Source organism: Neofelis nebulosa, chromosome 2, assembly GCF_028018385.1.
Source record: "Neofelis nebulosa isolate mNeoNeb1 chromosome 2, mNeoNeb1.pri, whole genome shotgun sequence".
Lineage (NCBI taxonomy): Eukaryota > Metazoa > Chordata > Mammalia > Carnivora > Felidae > Neofelis > Neofelis nebulosa.
In genome coordinates, this window is record NC_080783.1 from 72,540,799 (window position 1) to 72,562,164 (window position 21,366).

The 21,366-nt window shown below is 38.1% G+C and overlaps 1 protein-coding gene across 3 annotated transcripts in view; it reads left to right on the forward strand.

Annotated features, from left to right (window-relative positions):
• The window catches only part of LY75 (lymphocyte antigen 75), a 135,945-nt gene that overhangs the window by 2,949 nt on the left and 111,630 nt on the right, over positions 1 to 21,366 (forward strand). For all 3 annotated transcript variants that reach the window (XM_058694554.1, XM_058694546.1, XM_058694564.1), the window contains exons 2-5: positions 2,641 to 3,012; positions 8,769 to 8,939; positions 12,238 to 12,402; positions 20,755 to 20,865. In XM_058694554.1, coding sequence (XP_058550537.1) covers positions 2,641 to 3,012; positions 8,769 to 8,939; positions 12,238 to 12,402; positions 20,755 to 20,865 — 819 coding nt within the window. The remainder of the gene's footprint in view (positions 1 to 2,640; positions 3,013 to 8,768; positions 8,940 to 12,237; positions 12,403 to 20,754; positions 20,866 to 21,366) is intronic.

Below are 21,366 nucleotides of genomic sequence, written 5' to 3' on the forward strand. Positions count from 1 at the left end.
CATTGATTGTAAATAGTTAAAAGACAGATCTAAAATGAGGCAAGTATTTATGATCATAGATGTTACAATTAGGTAAGAAGCTTGGCAACTCCTCTTTTACATAGCTTTTCCATGCCATTCCATACCTCTCCTGTAGTCTTACAGAGTTCCTACAAACTTCTTCAGTCTATGGGTGTCCCAGAAGTAAAACATACAGTAAATGGGAAAGGGTAATTTTTTTTTTCACTTCCAAAGAGTATTTATAAAGCATCACTGTTACCTAAGTGCACATACCTGATGCTAGTGGGATTAGGATGACCTAAAATGCTACTAGCATTAGCATGACATAATAAAGTTGTGGACATCTGTTTAAGAACAATATACAATGAGCTTGGCAAAGACCAGTAAAACCTGAAAGGCTAGGAAAACTTACCTTGTGGAAGCATAGGATATTAGTACTGAAAGTGGCTAAGGTATCTTAAACTTCTCTGCTTTCATCTTACATTTGGAGATACGAAGACCCTGGGGAGATTAAGTGACTTCCCCAACATCTCTACCAGCTAACTGGTAGTGGAGGTAGGTCTTCAACCTAGCACCCCTAACTCGTATTCCACTGCTTGTGCCACTATACTAAGAGCTATAGCTAATCTATTGGATTCTGCAAAGGCAACTTGAAAGAACTTTGAAACACGGCAAAGATAGCAAAACTCCTGCTGGCCCAGCTCACCTATCTGGGATCAAAGGGCACAGAGCAGAGTGCCCATGAAAGAAGACAGTGAGACCACAGGACAACGGAGGGAAATGTTCCAGCAAGGGAGGTGGCAGCCTATTCTCCTGTAGAAGCAGACTTCTTTTTTTTCTCCAGTAACTCCTGATACTTTGGAATATGAGATTTATCTTGGAGAAGTGAGAGAATAGTTTGGGAAAAAAGTACCTCATGGGTCTGCGTCGATATTGAATATTTCGGAGAAGCACACTGGAGAAATTGTGAGCGATAATCTTCTAAGACAGTATGTTTCCTCTTTTTGTTAACTATCCTCTCAAATGGTGTCCATAAAGCAGAGAATGGCAGAGAAATGTCCAAGAAGGAAGGGTGAGGGATGGAAGTTGCTATGACCAAGACACCTAGCTGCAGCCTTACGTAATATTTTAAAATACAGAGTTGAAAGCAGAAGTAACTTAAAGTTTTACAGGATTTTGTAGTTGTTCCTATTCTTGTTGCTGCTGCCGCTATTTAAAGCAAAAAATTCTGTTCGAAGTTCAAGCTGAGATTTGCCTTAATGGTATAGTTATTATTTATATGGTGAAATTTCCCCTCAAGTCCTTCGTATAAGAATTTTTAACTCTGAAAGCCTGTGAATTATTATCAGAAAAGGTATGTAGCGTTAGTAAAATCAATGGTTGTGAAGCTGGCATCAAAATGAAAGTGCCTTTTGGGAACTAAAAATTTACAGGTCCTTCTGCTGAACCCTTTGGTTCACTGACAATGATTGTTTAACTGTCTTTCAGCTTTCCTCTCGGCAACATGAACTTTTGTGCTATAACTTCAAAAAATTTTTCTTTCTAAAAGCACTGGCCAAATTGTTCAACTGTAAGTTGTTGTAACAGATGTGAATCCTGTTCCACAAGCTCAGGTGTGCAAGAAACCATGCATTACTTTATTTTCATAGAATCAGATTACATTTTATTCTGAGGTCCCATTCTACCAAGTTAGCAGAACTTCAGTTTTTGTCATTACTCAGGTCTTCCCCAACTTATGCAAAAGTGGCAGGGAAGCGTTCAGGGAGGTCCCTTGGTTCGCCTTCAGCTTATGCTCATCACTTTGGAGTTTCCCACTGTCCAAACCTCCTGGCTGTTGAATTCTGAATCCCAGGTGATTTCTGGAGCTCAGGCTCAGCCTCAGCCTCCGTAGGTGATCCACACAGTCAGCACTTTCCCGACCCCTCTTCACGGCTTCTCATCACGTTCCTGTGGGTGCTAAGGTAGAGCTGATCACAGTCCCTCCTACCCTTAGAATCCAGATCTTCATTTCCTCTCATCCCTTTACCCCACTATTCTACTTCTGCCCCCTCAGAAGTCTCTGCATCTCCTCTGAGACACGTTCATGCCATGTAATAATTTACCCTGCCATAGTAGCTAATATAAGCAAGACAGAACTGTGGTCCTGAATAGGTTCAGGATACTTTTCATTGACCGTAGACCACCTCTCTAAGGAAGATGAAAACGAAGGAGTTTCTTCATCTCATTAAATAAGGGGGGCAGATATTTCACGGAACAACAATAAAAATATACATACCATTCTAAGTGCTTTACCTGTATAAGCTCATTTTAACCTAATATCTACCATATGGAAGTACTATTTTACAAAGGAGGAAACTGAGGCATAGTGGTTAGATAACTTGCCCTGATCACATGGGTAGTAAGTAGCAGAGGCAGACTATGAACCTAGGCAGACTGGCTCATGCTCTTAATCCACACTATACTTCCTCTCTGACTACCACTGTCCTCTGACCTTGTGTAAATGCATTGCAGTTTATAGATGTTGGAGGGTGGGAGTAATCCCGGAGTGCTCAGACTCCCCTCAGCAAGCAGGGGCCAAGGCACACTAACCACACAGTTCAGAATCCTGAATGTCTTCTTTAACTGTCTGTCTTGACTCAGGCAATGATCCATTCACCGTTGTCAATGAAAACAGGGGCAAGTGCATCAAGCCACTGAATGACTGGATAATAGCAACGGACTGTGATGGAAGTAAGGACATGTTATGGAAGTGGGTGTCCCAGCATCGCCTCTTTCATTTGCAATCCCAGAAGTGCCTTGGGCTAGATATTACTAAACCCACAGACTCCTTGAGAATGTTCAGCTGTGACTCCAGTGCCATGCTGTGGTGGAAATGTGAGCACTACTCTTTGTACGGAGCTGCCCAGTACAGATTGGCTCTGAAGAATGGACATGCTATAGCAAGTACAAATTCATCTGACGTCTGGAAGAAAGGAGGCACAGAGGAAAACCTCTGTGACCAGCCTTACCATGGTGAGTATTGGGGAGGGATTTAGTCATTTGCTGTTGGGTTTGGTAAATGTGACATTGAACCTGCACAACTGATCACAAATAAAGTCATGCGTTGGTAAGGGCAGTGAGCTAGCATTCAATTTCAGGCACAGTGCAGTAGCATTGAGCTACCCATGTGAGGTTGGTGCTGTCTTTCCTATTTTACAGAAGAGGTTAGGTACCTCGTCAGAGGTCACACAGTCACTCTGTAGTAAACCTAGGATCTGAAATCTCTCTGATGCTTGAGCATATGTATTTCCTGTGATTACATTCTGAACTCCAGAGGGAAAGAAATGGTAGAGTAACAGGAAATTGTTCATAAAGGGTAAAATTCAAATGACCTAGTAAAATCAAACTTTTTATAAGTTAAAAAAGAAGAAAGAAAAAGAAAAGAAAAGAAAGAAAAAAGAAAATGTATTTCTCCTTGGCAGATTTTTATGTAATGGAAAAACTTCAAGACCTCGTGTGAGTGAGTTTATTTCTATTTTTGGCATGGCGGTCACACTTTGATGTTTGTGTTTATGATTCAGCATTTTAAGAGTGGACTTTTTCTCAATTGCTTTCAAAAATAAATACAGTTCACCCTTGAACAATGTGGGGGTTAAGAGCACTGACCCCCATGCAATTGAAAATTTGACTCACCTGAACTTAACTACTAATAACCTATTGTTGACTGGAAGCCTACCAACAACATAAACAGTTAACACGTATTTTGTATATGTGTTACATAATGTATTCTTACAATAAAGTAAGATAGAGGAAAGAAAATGCTATTAAGAAAGTAATAAAGAGGGGTGCTTTGGTGGCTCAGTCAGTTAAGCATCTGACTCTTGATTTTGGCTCAGGTCATCATCTCACAGTTGGTGACATACAGCCCCAAGTCAGAGTCGGCTTCGGATTCTCTCTCTCCTTCACTCTCAGCCCCTTCCCCACTCATGCTCTCTCTTTTTCTCTCAAAATAAGTAAATAAACTAAAAAAAAGAAAAGAAAATCATAAGGAATAGAAATACATTTACATTACTGTACCGTATTTATCAGAAAAAAATCCACATATAAGCGGACCTGTGCAGTTCAAACCCATGTTATTGGAAGGTCAACTGTATATGAATATTGCCTATGACAGAGCTGATCATGAACTTTGTTCTGCATCTAGAAACTGGATTATAACAACTTTCCAAGTCAGAAGGAGTAGATTTATTTTTTTTTAACCTCTAAATGTAATTTGGTATCACCCAAGCAAATCTTTTTCATCATCTTGTTCTGAATTACATCAAATGTTTATATATAAATATATATTTAATTATCTTATCTAAGGCTTAACCCTTATCTCACCTTTGCTCTTCTTTGTAAATTTATATAGTTCACAGGGATTTTTCTTTTCTCTTAAAGCTCACTTAAGCTAAATTTGGCTTTCTGTCCTTCCCATAACACACACACATTTTTCTCCTGTGGTAACCTATTTCTATTTCCTACTGAAGATGCATCTGCTTCTGAGATGTCAGGTTCTGCTCTTAACGGGAAAATATTGGAGAATTAGATATGGGGTTTTCCTTTTTTTAATCCTCGATCCTTGAGTCATTGAACAAGTCTGTTTTTGCTAGCCAGCTTCCTCCTAACATTAAAAAGCAATTGCTAGGGGTGCCTGGGTGGCTCAGTCGGTTAAGTGTCCGACTTCGGCTTAGGTCATGATCTCATGGTTCATGAGTTTGAGCCCCGCGTCGGGCTCTGTGCTGACAGCTCGGAGCCTGGAGCCTGCTTCCGATTTTGTGCCTCCCTCTCTCTCTGACCCTCCCCCCATTCATGCTCTGTCTCTCTCTGTCTCAAAAGTAAATAAACGTTAAAAAAAAAAAAAAAAGCAATTGCTATTTGGATACCACTTAATGGCAAGTTTAAATTTTGTACTTTGAAAGCGTTTCTCCAATTTGGCAACTAAGAGAAAACATGGAATGACACAAAATGCCTTTTGAACTGGATTTGACTTGTTTCATCAAATTTGTTCAAAGATCAGTCTTATTTTCTCGGCAGGGCTCTTTCTGTCTCCTGCTCCTGATTCTTTTGAGGGATGTAGTTGTAATCGTAAATTCCTTAAGTACCCCAAGACCTTAATTTCAGTCTAACTGATTTTCTTTGTAATCCTATGGGGTTTATTTTATGCATTTGTAATATTCTTCTGAGAAGGGCACCTGTGCATTTCATATAGCTGCCAAAGTTATCAGGAGCACAAAAAAAGTTTAAGAACCCACTTGGGGTACCAACCCAGAAAGAACTAAGCAGTGCCCACAGGCACAAAGTGTTTCTTGACCTTACCAAATACAATATTTGGAACACTGGATTTTCAAATAAGAACTTTAGAGATTTCTGAGAAAAGGCTCTCATAGTTCTGACTCATCAGCACACACCTCAAGTTTTAATCTGGACAGAAGCCAGGGTCAAACCTACTTCCTCTTTTCTATTCCTTTCCAGATGATTGGTACCATCCAAGTCGTGTGTGTCAGGAATCTACAAGTCACCCTGGAATTGTCCTGCTTTCCTCTCTTACTATATTTAATCACATATTAAGTCCTGGCAGTTTTACTCTTTTAAATTTATGTAGTCCCTTCCTGCTCTTAGATTAGAGACTACTGTCTTAAGTTAAGGGCTTTCTCTGGCACTACTCTGTCAGACTCTGCATATTGGTCTCTGCCCTGCCTTTTGTCTAGCTAGCTGTCTAGAGATAAGAAAGATAAGACTTAAGAGTCCCAATAGAGTGAAGTCCAAGGTTACCCAAACTTGTTACAGCAAAGCAGTGCTCAACACCATAATTGAATTCCCCAAATATAGCTTTTTTATTTCTCCCTTGTATTTGCAATATAAATGTTTTTACTTATAATATGAGAAAAATTATTCGTCATTGTTTCCTGGGTTGCCTTCCTCCAACCCCCATCCCGTGTGAGAGTCATGTTCATCTCAGAGAAAACTTTAGTTGTATAAACTTTATGAATGAATTGCCTTTGACCAGCCTCCAGATAAACGTGTATATCATTAAGATATCTTGAGCTCACTAGCAGCCTTCAAATTTTGAATATTTGGTGAATCCAGAGGAAATTGAATTTAGCGGAGAACTGTCTGAATTTTGAACAACTCTTGCGAGCCTGCCAACCTTTTTAACCATTGAAGCTATTTTGCCTCATGTGGCAGAAGAAATTAATGTTAGTTTTCCATGTAAGTGATTCAACTCACCAATTTGTACCTATTTCAGAATAAGCTGTTGTTTTGAGAGTGCGATCATCATAAATTCACACATTCAGAGAAGATTCTTCTCAGGAAAAGGCTGTCTCTCTAGGGAAACACGTAGGATTTAAGAGGTCCAGCAGCAGTGAAAAATGTGTGAGAATAAACCTCTTTGTGAACATTTAGCATAAGTTAGCTGCTACTGATGTGGTGGTTGCTATATCCTTATCATTCTTCAAACGATATTGTGAATAGGAGAGTTTTTTAACTGAAACCCAGCTTTAAGCTATGAAACAGAACTTGAAACCTGAGAAGGCAGCCGTTAAAGTCACAAGTTGTGCTTAACATGTCAAGGACTCTAATGAGGGAGCCAGTTCCCATCCTTGTCACTTATAGTTTAGTGAATGTTTTATTTAACTACATTGCAAAAAATGGAGATTTCACAAAAAAGTGTAATACATGCCCTGTAGATCTCATAGGTTTATGGTAAAGAGCAAGTAAAAGAAATGTATGTGAAAGCACTCTGTATTACAGAAACACAAGACTTTTTAAAAAGGAAGAAACTGAGGGTTCTACAAGTAATAGTTGCTGTGTTCAGGGACTCCTTTTAAGTACTATAATGTTGGAAGAGAAATTGTCATGAACTATTGGGAGCTTTGGTATCATTAGAAATAGAACACAGGTAATAAGCAGATTTATTATAAAATGTAAGGCCAAATTACTCTTTAACAGAAATATCCTGTCCAAAATCATTTATATGTCAGAGGAAAATAAAACCAGTGTCCCTTAAAAGATTGTTTGTAAATAAAAGCGTCTGGATTATTCTTACTTTTTGCTGTACTACTGCTTAATATATTCTAAACTGTTAAATCAAGTCTCATACTTCAGTTAACTGAATATTTGAGAATGATAAAGGACGTGGAATCAAATACTATCTTAAGTACACTTTTAAGCAAATCTGTGAGACATTTTGATGGACCCTAATAGCCTGGTAAAGGGTGATAAGATCTGACTATTATGCTTTACCTAATAGCCACTATTTGATCTGATAATGACCTTGGTTTTAAACAAATTAAGGGTATGGAAAAAGGTGACCAAAATAATTACATAGCTAGCTGTTCTATAAAAGCCCTTTCCAAGAGAACTGTTGTCTGCATAAATATTGAGCACTTTCTTTAGTATTTCCAGGCATATTTGTGGTTGGAATAATTTTTCAGTTTTTATCCATGCACCAGGGCAAATTATTAAAATGAAACTCAACAGATGAACATAGGGGAAGGGAAGGAAAAATAAGATAAAAACAGAGAAGGAGGCAAACCATAAGAGACTCTTAAATACAGAAAACAAACTGAGGGTTACTGTAGGGGAGATGGGTAGGGGGATGTGCTAAATGGGTGAGAGGCATTAAGGAGGGCACTTTTTAGGATGAGCACTGGGTGTCATATGTAAGGGATGAATCACTGGGTTCTACTCCTGAAGCCAAGACTCCGCTGTATGACAACTAGCTTGAATTCAAATAAAACAAAATGAAAACCTGGTACTAATACCTCTCTGGCCACCAGCCAGTCCCATGACTTCCCAGACGAAGCTGGTTCTTCTTTTATAACATGAATTACCGTGCCCCGTTCTTCTCCAAGAACCATCTCAGAGATCTAGCTGTTCTTTCTCCCACTTCCTCAAAACCCACAACCTCAGTTCTACCACCAGTCTGTGAGCAATGGGCTATGCGTCCATCTGCCTAACTACACCTGGTTCCAAAGTCCACACCCACCCTCAGTGACTCCAAGGTATTTTTCTGGCCCCACTCTTACTAAATAAAATAATTTAAAATGTAAATTTAGTCTCAGGCAGAGATCCCCTTCTGGTGAAGTAGTCTTCCACCCATGGTAATCATTTGATCCCTGCAGGATCAAGCCAGGATCATTTAGCTCTTTATCACACCATAATAAATGATGCTTTACATGGATTATCTCATTGAATCCTCTTGAATAAACCTATTAGCTAGATACTATTATTCCTAGTTTGCAGATACAGAAACTGAGGCTAATAGAAATTAGAGAGCTTGCTACAGCCACACAGTCACTCAGTGGGGGAGCCAGCATTCAAGTACAGATCTGACCAGTCAGCTTCCATGCTCTGAATTTCCACACTGTGCAACCTACATAGATACTGTATTCTCTTTTTTTATTATTTATTTTTTTAAGTTTATTTATTTTGACAGAGAGAAAGAGAGAGAGAGAACACGAACAGGGGAGAGGCAGAGAGAGGGAGAGAGAGAATCCCAAGCAACCTCCGTGTTCAGCACAGAGCCCAATGCCAGGCTTGAGCTCAGTCTCACAACTGCGAGATCACGACCTGAGCCAATATCAAGAGTCGAATGCTTAATTCACTGAGCTACCCAGGCACCCTGATAGTGTATTCTCTTAAGCGCAAACAACAATCTTTCTTTCACAGAAAATTTAGGAATTAGTTAAATGAAGGTGATTGTCCAGTTTTTAACTTTCCTTTCCTTCCTCCCCACACCACAGAGATATATACCAGAGATGGGAACTCCTATGGAAGACCTTGTGAATTTCCATTCTTAGTTAATGGGACCTGGCATCATGAGTGCGTTCGTGATGAAAATCATGGTGGGCCATGGTGTGCAACCACCTTAAATTATGAGTATGATCAAAAGTGGGGCATCTGCTTAATACCAGGTATGTATGGGCTAACAGGCTTTATATAGAGAAAGACAATGGATACCATTTCTGTGAAGCAACAGGGACAAAGAAGAGTCCAAGAGGACTCACAAATGACTGCAACAAATATTATCCTAGAGAAAAAATATATATTTGAGGGAAGAGGGAAGTAATGTGTAGCTATGAGCTTGCTTTTAGGAGTAGGCCAAGAATAGAACCAAGACAGAATGGTATCATGGAAGACAAAGAAGGAGGGAGTGTCTGTAGCATAGATACCTCAGGAATAGGAAGTGGAAAAGGCATGAGCAGTTAGGAAATTGCTGCTGACCTTCATTAGAGCAGTTTCAAAAGACCATTGGTCATAGAAGCTAAGTCATAGTGGACAGGTGTGAATAAGAGAGAAAGCCTCTTAAGGTTTATGAAATAGAAAAAGAGCAAAGATGGTGGTTTGCGGGGTAGATAGGTTAAAGAAACACTCTTAGGATGATAGACACTTAAGTATATTTATGGCCTGAAGTAGAGAGTAGGGGACAAAAGAGACCCATATCCCTGGCCCTCTCAAAATTGGTGACACTGTTCCTTCTGCTATTTGTGTGTGTTGAGCAGAGCATTTTTTCTAATTGCTTCTTACTAGAAGCAAACTATTCAGGACACGCTAAAGAGTTCACTGTTCTTTAGAAAGAGAGAGAGACCAAAGTAGCAGTTGATTCATTATCTGGCATATAACTGAGACATATTTTATCACCAGTCAGGTGAGAGTTACAGGTGATCACAATACCTGACATGTGATAAGTGCTCCAGAAATATATTTAAGTGGTCAGTAGTTTGGAAGAATGTATAACAAAGAGAAGGGAAAAATCTTCAGACCTAGGTAATAATAGTTAATGCTTTTAGGGCCTTACCAAGTGTCAGATACCATTCTAAGCACTCAAACTATATCAACTCATTCAGTCTTCACACAACCTAATAAGGTAGGCACCACTATTTATCCCCATTTCACAGATGACCAAAGTGAGGCACAGGGGAATTACAGCACTTGCCTAAGGTCACATAACAAATACATTTCAGAACTAGGATTCAAATCTAGGAAACCCAGTTCTGAATTCCTTGACCCAAATAACTATACTATATCATGCCTCATTCAGTAGCCAGTCTACTGGTATTAGTAATGCTGATTCCTCTTTAAGGAAGCTGAGCTTCAAAATGAAAAGTTCTAAGCAACTAGAAGAGGTTATACTGAGAAAATGGTTCTGCAGCAGAATCACTTGGAAAGTTTGTTAGAACAAAGATTTCTGGAGCCCACCTTTGGAAATTATAATTTGGTAGCTTTGGAGTGGGGCCCAAGAATTCACAGTTCAATGAGTTCCCAGAGGATACTGGTCTGAGGACCACACTTTGAGAATTCCTGTTCCAGGTAGAGGCATAGGCTTTTCAACACCCAGAACCTACTAAAAGATAAATGCTGATGTTTGCTTCAACTATAACTGATATGAGGCAGAGTTTGGTCAACTAGGCACTGATTTCATTTAAACCTCATTATAGTCTGGATCAGAAATTTTAGATGTGAAAGGGAGTGTAGAGGTTATCCAGTGCAATCCCTCAATTCTCAGGTGAGGGGCGGCAGACCCAGATTGATGACATGGTCTGTCAGGATCAGACCACATTCATACGGAGTCTGGTGGAGATTCCAGGATTCCTGACACTCATTCCCCACATATTTATTCCACTCCACCTTGCTTCCTTGACTGTTATGAGTATCAGTGTCTTTAGCTTCTTTTGGGTGGTGGGGTGAGAATGGGAGGTATTAATGCATTCATATACCTCTCAGAGTTCTTTTTAGGGACGAAGTAAGACTGTGAGTTTCTCAAAGCTGAGGATTCCTAAACCATGTAGATTATATTTTATAGCAGACATACTGCCATCCCCCGGAAGCTTCCAGATTTCAGGCATAGGGCTCCAGTGGTAATAAGGAAACTTGAGGCGATGTACTTGCAAATCTACCTATTTTGTTTTCACCAAATGTCACAACCACCTATATTGCTATTTAGGCCATTCAAAAGTGACTGAAGAAGCAGCGTATGCTGTTCAAAAGATCAACAAGAGTAGATTTAGAGACCGGTGCTCTGATCACAGCTCTGCCACAAGCACCTCTAGATCTTTGTTCCCATCTGTGAAATGAGAGCATTAGACAAGATGACCTAGGAGGGCCCTTCCAGCTTGAAAGGCCATGAGTCTAACATGTGATATGTGACTGATGATGGGAGGCTCTTTGAAAAACCCCCAGAGTGGAGCCTGGGACACATGCGATATAGCGTATATTAGGTTTCCTCTTCTAGACAGTATATGGGAGTCTCTAAGTATGTTTTTGAACCAGCTGTGTCAAGATCTATATATCTCATATAAGTAATTTGAAGGGTCTTTGTCTGGAATTGTAACTCCTTTTAGATATTTGGGTTTTTTTTTAACATTTATTTTGAGAGAGAGAGAGACAGAGAGAGAGAAAGCAGGGGGAGGGGCAGAGAGAGGAGAGGAAATCCCATGCAGGCTCCATGCTGTCAGCACAGAGCCGAACTCGGGGCTTAATCTCGCAAATCATGAGATCATGACCTAAGCCGAAATCAAGAATTGGATGCTTCACTGGCTGAGCCACCCAGGTGCGCCTAAGTATTTGTTGAAGAAAATAATATGCACATTATACAATGAATGTGTACGTCTGTATACGTATGCACACACGTGTACATATACATATGCAATATTGATTGTATAATATTAATTATATGTCATATATTAAATCCTCTGTTAATATATTAAGGAAAAATTCAGACTGAGTTTTTCAAATAAGGTAGTCACTTGGGTTCTACATTATGGGCATTTAAGCAACATGTCTGCACACACACATACACACAGGAGTTTCACTACAAACTGTGGCAAACCCCTCTGCCGTCTGCCGCTATCTGCAAGTGAACTTGTTTTTCATCAGCTCAGGAGTTTAACAATGTGAACACAGTTGAAGACTCCTACGTTTAGGCAGAGGGCAGGCAGGGGCTAAAATATGGCATTGTAATTGGTAGGGGATAATGGGAGAGTAGAGGATAGGAGAGTGGAAGCTTTCATCAGCCAAGGTCATTCGGTTCCTATGACTTCAAAATTTCTTTGTGTAACCAAAGAATCAAAACATGGTCATTTGAACAATAAACTTCAATTTTAGTGTATCCTAAGAAGATGGAAATTGAATTGCAGTATTGGTAAACATTCTTAGTAATGTAAAACATTATGCCCTTACTTCATGATGGCTAACATATCTTTTTATCAACAGAAAATGGCTGTGAAGATAATTGGGAAAAGAATGAGCAGATTGGAGGTTGCTACCAATTTAATACTCAGGCATCTCTTTCTTGGAAGGAAGCTTATGTTTCATGTCAGAATCAAGGAGCTAACTTACTGAGCATCAGCAATGCTGATGAATTAACTTATCTTAAAGGTAGGTTTGCATGTGGTAGACCAAATTGCCGGGATTGTAAAGATGCCATCTATCTACCTCTATTTTCATACCCGGGTATGTTGATTTGTGTATATATCTTTCTGTCTTTTCTTGGGATCTAAACATCAACACTGAAGCCCTCAAGCAAAAAGGTATTAGTAGAATCACACTCTATCCATTGAAACTGCATTTCATGTTGGAGACCGAAAAGAAGTTATTGCTCAGAAAATGGAGTGAGGTAGCAAGATTAAACTGCTACCCTAAGCCTAAGAGAAAAGATTTTGTAAAAGGTGAACATTAAACAGTTTGAACATTGAAAAGTGGAGAACTCAAGGAAGGTAATGAACATGGCTGAGTCACACTAGATGGCCTCAGTGAAACGTTCTTGTGGTTGGGTAGAGGAGTGCCATACTCAAAGGCAAGGAGAGAATTATGAAATCTGCAAATGGTTTAATGAATGGACACATAGAGTGGATAGGATTTTGTTTTATTTTGTCTGTGGGGTGATGGTGGTAATTTAAAAATTTTTAGGGGCGCCTGGGTGGCGCAGTCGGTTAAGCGTCCGACTTCAGCCAGGTCACGATCTCGCGGTCTGTGAGTTCGAGCCCCGCGTCAGGCTCTGGGCTGATGGCTCGGAGCCTGGAGCCTGTTTCCGGTTCTGTGTCTCCCTCTCTCTCTGCCCCTCCCCCGTTCATGCTATGTCTCTCTCTGTCCCAAAAATAAATAAAAAACGTTGAAAAAAAAAATTAAAAAAAAAAAAAAATTTTTAATTGTGAAAACTTGTACATACAAAAATAGAATATAACCTAAAAGAGACCTGTATAACCACCGCCCTGACTTTACACACTCGTTGTACACTAACATTTGTCATATTGCATTACATGGATTGATTCTGTCCCTCTTTCCTTGCTTCCCTCCCTTTAAAGAAATAAAATGTTAATAGAGTTGAAAACCCATGACCACGTCTCAAAATAACCATTCTCTGAGTGCTTTTATAACATATCTATGTATAAATACGGCCATATGTTTTCATTATATAGATCTATAATACACAGATATAAAAACATAGATTAAAGCAGATATAAAAACATCTAGGTTTTTAAATGATACAAATACTTATTTACCCATATGTAAGTTTATACGTTGTCAACTGCTGCTGTTACCTTGTATGAATAAACCACAATTTATCCATCCCCCTATTGAGAAACAGGTTGTTTTCAGCTTTTCCTATTACAAATACCACTGTAAGGAACATCCTCATATGTGTCTCATGGGGTAGACATGTATGAGATTTTTACTTGAGTAGGAATTGCTTAGTCATGGGGTGCACATCTCTTCACCTCTAATCAAAATTCCAAATTACTTTCCAAAGTGGCTGTATTCATTTACACCTCTGCTAGCACTTGATGTTGTCAGACTTAGTTGGCCATTGTGATTAATGTGAAATGGTTATTTCATTTGTCTTTTATATTTTCCTGATAATTCATGTGGTTTTGTGCCTTGTGTTTATTAGGCATTCAGGTTTTCAGCTTATAATCTGCCAGGTGATATCCTTTGCCTTCTTTTTGAGTTGTTTGCCTCCTTTTTCTTATTGATCTATAGTAATTCTTCATATACACTTATCTTTTGCTGTAGGATTACAAATATCTTTTCCTACCCTTTGGTCTTTTCACTTTTGTTGCTTCTTATTATTGAAAAATATGGTACTTTTAATTTGGTCAGTCAGTCTCTTCTGTAATGTTTTGTGCTTATTTATATTATTTAGCAAATTCTTTCTTAGCCCTAGTATGATAAGCATAACCTCTCATTTTTCTTCTAAAAGTTTTTAATTTTGCTTTTCATATTTACATCCATAATCCATTTGAAATAAATTTTCTAGAGGTGGGAATCTAATTTGTCTTTCTCCACATGGATGTTAGTTGATCAAGCACTATTTATTTTACATTTTCCCCTAAAATTTATTATTCTACCTCTAGTAAATATAAACTCCTCTATTACATGTGGGTTATTTCTAGGTTCTCCATTCTATTCCTTTGGTCTACTTGTCTGTCTATGTGTCTGTTCCACACTGTTTTAATTATGCCAGCTGCATGGTAAATATGGATGATCAAGTCCTCTCATTTTTTTTTTTCTTGAATTGCCTTGGCTATTTTTTAACCACTTATTATTTTCTATGAATTTAAGGATCAGCTTATTAATCTCAATGAAAAACTTTATTGGGACTTTGGAATTGCATTGAATTATAGATTAAAGAGGCACCTTTGTCACCACATTATTTATTAAGTCAACTCATCCATGAATATGGTATGCCTTTCTATTTATTTGGGACATCTTTTATGTACTCAGTAAACTTCTCTAACTTTTTCCATCAGAGCATTGCACTTCTTTTACTAGAAAGTTTATAAACAGAAACTTTTTGTATTATTTTTAAAAATCATGAAGCCAAAGTTATTAAGTCTCTGATGATTTGAATGAAAAAATAATCATAACATATGACAGCAATGATGCTTCAGACTGAGTACTAAATGCTTTTCATACATTATCTTATTTAATACTATATAACAATACTATGAGGTGTAGGTATTTTTATTAATAAGCCTACTTTGCAGATGAGGAATGTGAGGATCAGAAAGGAAATGTAACTTGTTCAAGGTCACCCACAAGTAATTAACAGAGCCAAAATTGGAACACAGTCAATCTGACTTGAAAACAAGTTGTATCTGGCATGTGTCTGCATTTACCTTTTTTTTTTTTATAAAGAGAATTTGTTCTTGTTTTTGTTTTTTTAATTTTTTTTTTTAGCGTTTATTTATTTTTGAGACAGAGAGAGACAGAGCATGAACGGGGGGAGGGTCAGAGAGAGGGAGACACAGAATCCGAAACAGGCTCCAGGCTCTGAGCTGTCAGCACAGGGCCCAAAGTGGGGCTTGAGCTCACGGACCGCGAAATCATGACCTGAGCCGAAGTCGGCCGCTCAACCGACTGAGCCACCCAGGCGCCCCTGCATTTACCTTTTTTAAGACTAGTTAAGTTCTTTGCAGGTATAGGTGGGTCTCATGGGTTGTTTTTTCCCTTTTGCGCAAAACTCTAAGCATTATTCCTATATATGAAACAAATACCTATTGACTAATTCAGATAAATCCCATCACACTGCTTTATAATAAGTGTTAATATTTGGTAAATCCAAACTATGAGCAAAACCCGCATGTCTCCAGACAAATTAAATAATTTAATTATCATTGCAACCTCATAAGGTAAGTATTTTTACCCCCATTTACAGATAAGGCAATTGATGCTTAGAAATAACATACCCAACATCACACACCTCAGAAGTATCAGAACTGGGATTCAAATATCAACATATATGACTCCAGAGCCCTTACTTTTTTACTATATTACTTAATCCTCTTGTATATATTTTTTTCTCTTCATTTCTTTTCATCATTAAAAGTCTACTAGTCTTTTGTCATGCTCTTTAGCTAAAAGCTTTCCTTTTAAAAGCCCTCCTTTCTTACTTCCTTAGCTTCACCCTTTTCCCATTTTGTTTGATACTTGAATAATCAGAGCTCTAGAATGGAAATCTATCAAATAAGCCTGATGGGTTAGTGGTTGTCAATGGAATTCCTTTTCAGACCTCACTGAACCTTACAACAAATATTGTTGAAAGTGAAAAGTACCAATAAATTTAAGCCTCCTGGAATATTGACATTTGGAAACTGATGTTTTCGGTGAAGGAGAAAAGTGTCCAAGTATGACTATCAAAACCCTAACAATCTAATGATGCATTTGGAGGAGTGAATGTTGCATGATTTCTTTATCTATCATTTTTATGTTATAACTCATAAAAGTGAGATAACATATTAAATGACCCTGCTGTTTCCTAGGCCAGACTCTTCCCACATTTTATATACAGCAATAATTTTAGAGATACACCCTTTCTAATATTCCAGACTTCTCTTTCACTGTGAATGCTGTTTAAGCATAATATAATTATTATAGCCTAATTATAACTGATAGTTTCCCAAGACTCAAGCTGTACTTTAACATCTGAAACTCACAGTATCAAAATCTTGAAAGTTTCTTGAAGTTTCTCTCTTTTTTTTAAATTTATTTTTGAGACAGGGAGAGACAGAGCATGAACGGGGGAGGGTTAGAGAGAGGGAGACACAGAATCTGAAACAGGCTCCAGGCTCTGAGCTGTCAGCACAGAGCCCGACCCGGGGCTCGAACTCACTGAACGCGAGATCACGACCTGAGCCAAAGTCGGCCGCTTAACCGACTGAGCCACCCAGGCACCCCACTTGAAGTTTCTCTCTTCACTGAAAGCTATCACGTGTAAATATTAGGCTAGGAGAGGGAGGCCAACAAAAGTGACTCAGAGATTTTGTGATCCAAGTGCTTGATCTAATTGGGGAAAAGAATTGTACATATGCAGAGAATAATGGAGAATGTTATTCCCAAATGATTTCTAGTTTGGTAGCTAATGGTAGACTAGGGAATCTACTGCCAGAAAAAAAGCAGAAGCAGCCCCTTGAAAATAAGTCCCATGCAACCTAAAAGAGCTTTCTTTTTCCTTTCTGCTTGCCCTGCACTTAGTTTTGTTTTGATTTTGTTCTACTAATACACGGGCTTTGGGGATGGGGGATTCTGGATTTTGTTTGGGAATCAGATCTCCCATGGCTCTAGCCTTCCCAGGGAACCTCTAACCACAGATTCATCCCAGAGTTACAAAAGAAGACCCAACAGTCCATTCTTCCTCATTTGTCTCCACCCTGAGAGGTTGTTCACTTAGAGTGGACACAACAGGTGCCCCAAGGCTAGGCTACTTCTAAGTGAGGGCCCCTTGCTGGTTTGACCTTCCTTATACATTAAAAGAGGTTCTTTTCTGGCTCCTTCCACATGCAATTACCATTATCAGGCCTGTAGTCTCCCTTGTGGGGAGAGGAATAGAAATAGAAGGTGAAGTCTGAACAGGTTTTAAGGACAGTGACAAATATCGACTTCAGTGAACTTGCTTGTTTGATTTGATTAGGTATGGGGATTTATGCTATCAATTGTCTGTTTCTTGATGGCAAAGATGGGGTGAGCAAAGTCTCAAATTGGTCAGCTTCTTGCTTGGACAGTATGGAGAAAAAAATCTAGCTTCAGATTGTCCAAGCCATAAAAGAAATACCTGCCTTCCATATTTGACCAACCCAGATTTTTAGAATCTATTTCCCATTCACATTCACCTGGCATAAAACACATAAAGAACATTCCTGTTTGTCAACACAGTCCATTTTAAAATCCTATAATTCTATTGAAGAATAAGTCACCAATACAGCTCACAAATAGGACAGTGTAATTAAGCAAATTATAGGAACTTACCAGCTTCCAGAGTTCATTTAGTTTCTTCATAAATATGTACTTCCCATGTGCAGGTAAGCAATAGGATTATTCAAATATCCTCCTGGGGATATCTGAAAAGTCTTCATGGAAAGAAGGACATTGAACTTGGGAAGGATGGGAAGGATTGGTCCTCCATAGTATCCCCATTAAAAATTAATAAAGGGAATTTGGAATATCCTGTAATGGTTGAGTTGGAGTGCCATAAATATGTTCCAGGACTTCTTTAGGAAGGCTAGAAAACTAATTACCCTAATGAGAAATTTACATTGGATTAAATCCTCAGTTTGTTTGCCAGCACTTATGCTAACAAGGTGAAAGAAAAGGATGAATCCAAAGTTCCCTTCAGTATGCTCTTCAAGCCATCTACCCAAATACCCACCTTTTCCTCCCTTAGAGAGTATCCTTACCATCTACTTCCTTGAGAAAAGTGAAGCAAACCCTTAGTTTCCCATCCTAGTACTTACAAACTTATCTGTATCTGTCATCCCTCCAGTTTGTTCAAGGTTAACTCCTTCCCCAAAGCTGTTTGTATCCACATCAGGTGTTTCTTCTCCCTCTTATATTTTCATTGATTCTCACTTCTACTGACTCTTCTCCCAACAGGCCATAAACTTATTAAAATTTCTACCATTAAAAAATATAGTTAGGTGTAGATACAGATATAGATACAAATACGAATATAGATATGGATACAGATGTAGATACAGATATAGATGTAGATACAGATGTAGATACAGATATAGATACAGTTACAGATACAGATATAGATACAGATACAGATGTAGATACAGATATAGATGTAATACAGATTCAGATGTAGATACAGATATAGATACAGTTACAGATATAGATACAGGATACAGATACAAATAAAGATATAGATACAGACATAGACACAGATGCAGATTTAGATACAGATATAGATACAGTTATAGACATAGATACAGGATACAGATATAGATGCAGATACAGATATAGGTATATCTCTCTTCTAGATCCCAAAGACCTGCCTCTGTCACAAATAAGCTTCTGGAAGACACAGGGTATCTTTGTAATTCACTGCTAACTTCACATCTCGTTCTCAGTGGAGTGGTAATTGGGCCTTTGTCCCTACCACCCTCTTTCCAGACTCCTGCCCATCCCTTTAATGCTGGTGTCTGGTTACTGCTCTTGGCCCCTTTCATCTTTGCTGTTGCTATTTCTGCTCTACACAGAGGATATTTTCCATTTCCTGAGTGTCAGTTCTAGTGAAGTCACATGTTTTAGGTATTCACATTCTCAAGTGCAGTAAGACAAAAATTGTGTACAGTCAAAATTCCCTCAAAAACCCCTTAAAATATGGATATGCTTTTCTATATGCAAATCATACAGATGTATCTGATATATGTAATGGAACAAAATGATACATATCAGGTATATCTGTTTGATTTGCATATAAAAATCCATATTAGGGCACCTGGGTGGCTCAGTCAGTTAAGCGTCCAACTCTTGATTTCAGCACATGACCTCACCATCGTGAAATCAAGCCCTGCATCTGGCTCCACACTAGGCATGGAGCCTGCTGAGATTCTCTCTCTCCTTCTTCCTCTGCTCTTCCCCTGCTCACATTCTCTCTCTTACAAAAAAAAAAAAAAAAAAAGAAAAAAAACATATCCATATTTTAAGAACCATTTTTTTGTATATAATATACATATAAATCATATAAAATATAATTATATTAATATACATTTAATTATTTTATAAATTTATAAATATTTATAATTTAAATTAAATAAATTAATTTAAATATAATTTGAAATTACATTTTATAATTTATAAATTTTACATTAAAATTAATATTTTATGAATATTATAATTATAAATATAATTATATTTCAAATGTATATATATATACAGAGAGATCATTTATATAATATAATAATGCATCATACATAATTCTCTGAGAGGAATTAAGAAATTGTTATCAAGTGTTTTACTGCTGAGAATATATCAACAAATTTACAGAGATTCCAACCTATTAACTCTTCCTATTGGTCAGCATCATCCTTGTTTTCTTAGGCCATTACATCAGTTCTTCCATCTCTTCTATCAGGCCCTCAATATCTTCAAATTCTTTTTTCATGATGTTGATGAAGTCTTTCCAGGTTGTTGAATAATTTTGTTGACTTTCTTGATACTGGCATAAAAAGCCTTATAATCTTTTCATTCAGTTTACCATATGTTTATGGGCATATGCATATTGAGTGGCATATTTACAACTGGCATCACTACTTAAATTATCTCTGCTTCTCTTTCCCTTTTTTGCTGATGGCTTCTGGTTGTCAAATAATGAATTTGAATGATATATCTCCACTGTCGTGTGGGGTGTGTGTGTGTGTGTGTGTGTGTGTGTGTGTGTGTCCTGTTCTGTGTCTTCATCCTAAATGTCTCCTTTGGACTCTAGAACTACATATTCCATTGCCTACCAAACAGTTCCTCTACATATTTCTGAAACAGTATGGGTAACACTTTACCTTTTGAGGGATCCATATCTCTTCTTGTCTACTAAATTGAAATCCTCAGAGAGGCAGGGACTTTGTATTTTTGGTTTTTATATTCTTAGTACCAGTTAAACAATATGTGCTTAATGAATTTACACTGTCAGTCTGGAATGCAATCAGTTCTTCAAAACTGAGATATATAGTGGAAATTGTTTTCTTCTGTATTAGTACAAGAGGGCTAAAAATAGTGGGACATCTGTTCTGAGAAGATTCTGTCCTTACCTTAGTAGACAGGGACAAGCTAATGGGAAAGCAGAATTGACTTAACGCATCACCTGCCTTTGTTGGATAAACAGCCTCCTGCAGGATTCCTGCCTCACAATCAAGGCCTTCAGATAATTTTGCTATTAGTAGAAGCTTAAGTCTGACTTAGGTAATAATTTAGGTAATTTTGTCACTTGTTAAAATTATGTGATTCTTACAGAAAAAGAGGGCATTCCAAGAATTTTCTGGACTGGCTTAAATCAACTATACTCTGCTAGAGGCTGGGAATGGTCAGACCACAAGCCATTAAACTTTCTCAACTGGGACCCAGGTAACTGCTCCTTCTTCCATCTATTATGAACAGAGCAAAATCTTCAAAAAAGTAAATAAACAAAAGCATCCCACTCACTGAGAGCTTATAAAAATTTCAAATCTTGGCAGCTGTTATTATGGTTAATTCTAAGAACAATTTTTTCCCCTCATTCCTTCTTTATTGTAATACCATGATAGCCACGTTGAACCATACCATGGAGAAGTGAGAATTTGTCTGTAACCGTTATGGCAACCCTACAATTTTAGGTAACAGCAGAATGAGCTTCATCACATGGCCTGGCAGTTGTTCTGTATCCTTTAGGGGACTTGACATGTCTATGACGGACCAATGGTGTTTCATCTGCAGCTCAACTCCAATACAGAAATATTCTCTCATTTTAGAACTCTTGGGGTCTCCTATAGTAGTGCTCAAGTACTGACAACCTAATGGTTATATTATATTGCATATGTAAATACCTTAAAGAAAATTTTATAATGAATAAAACAAACAAAACCCTAG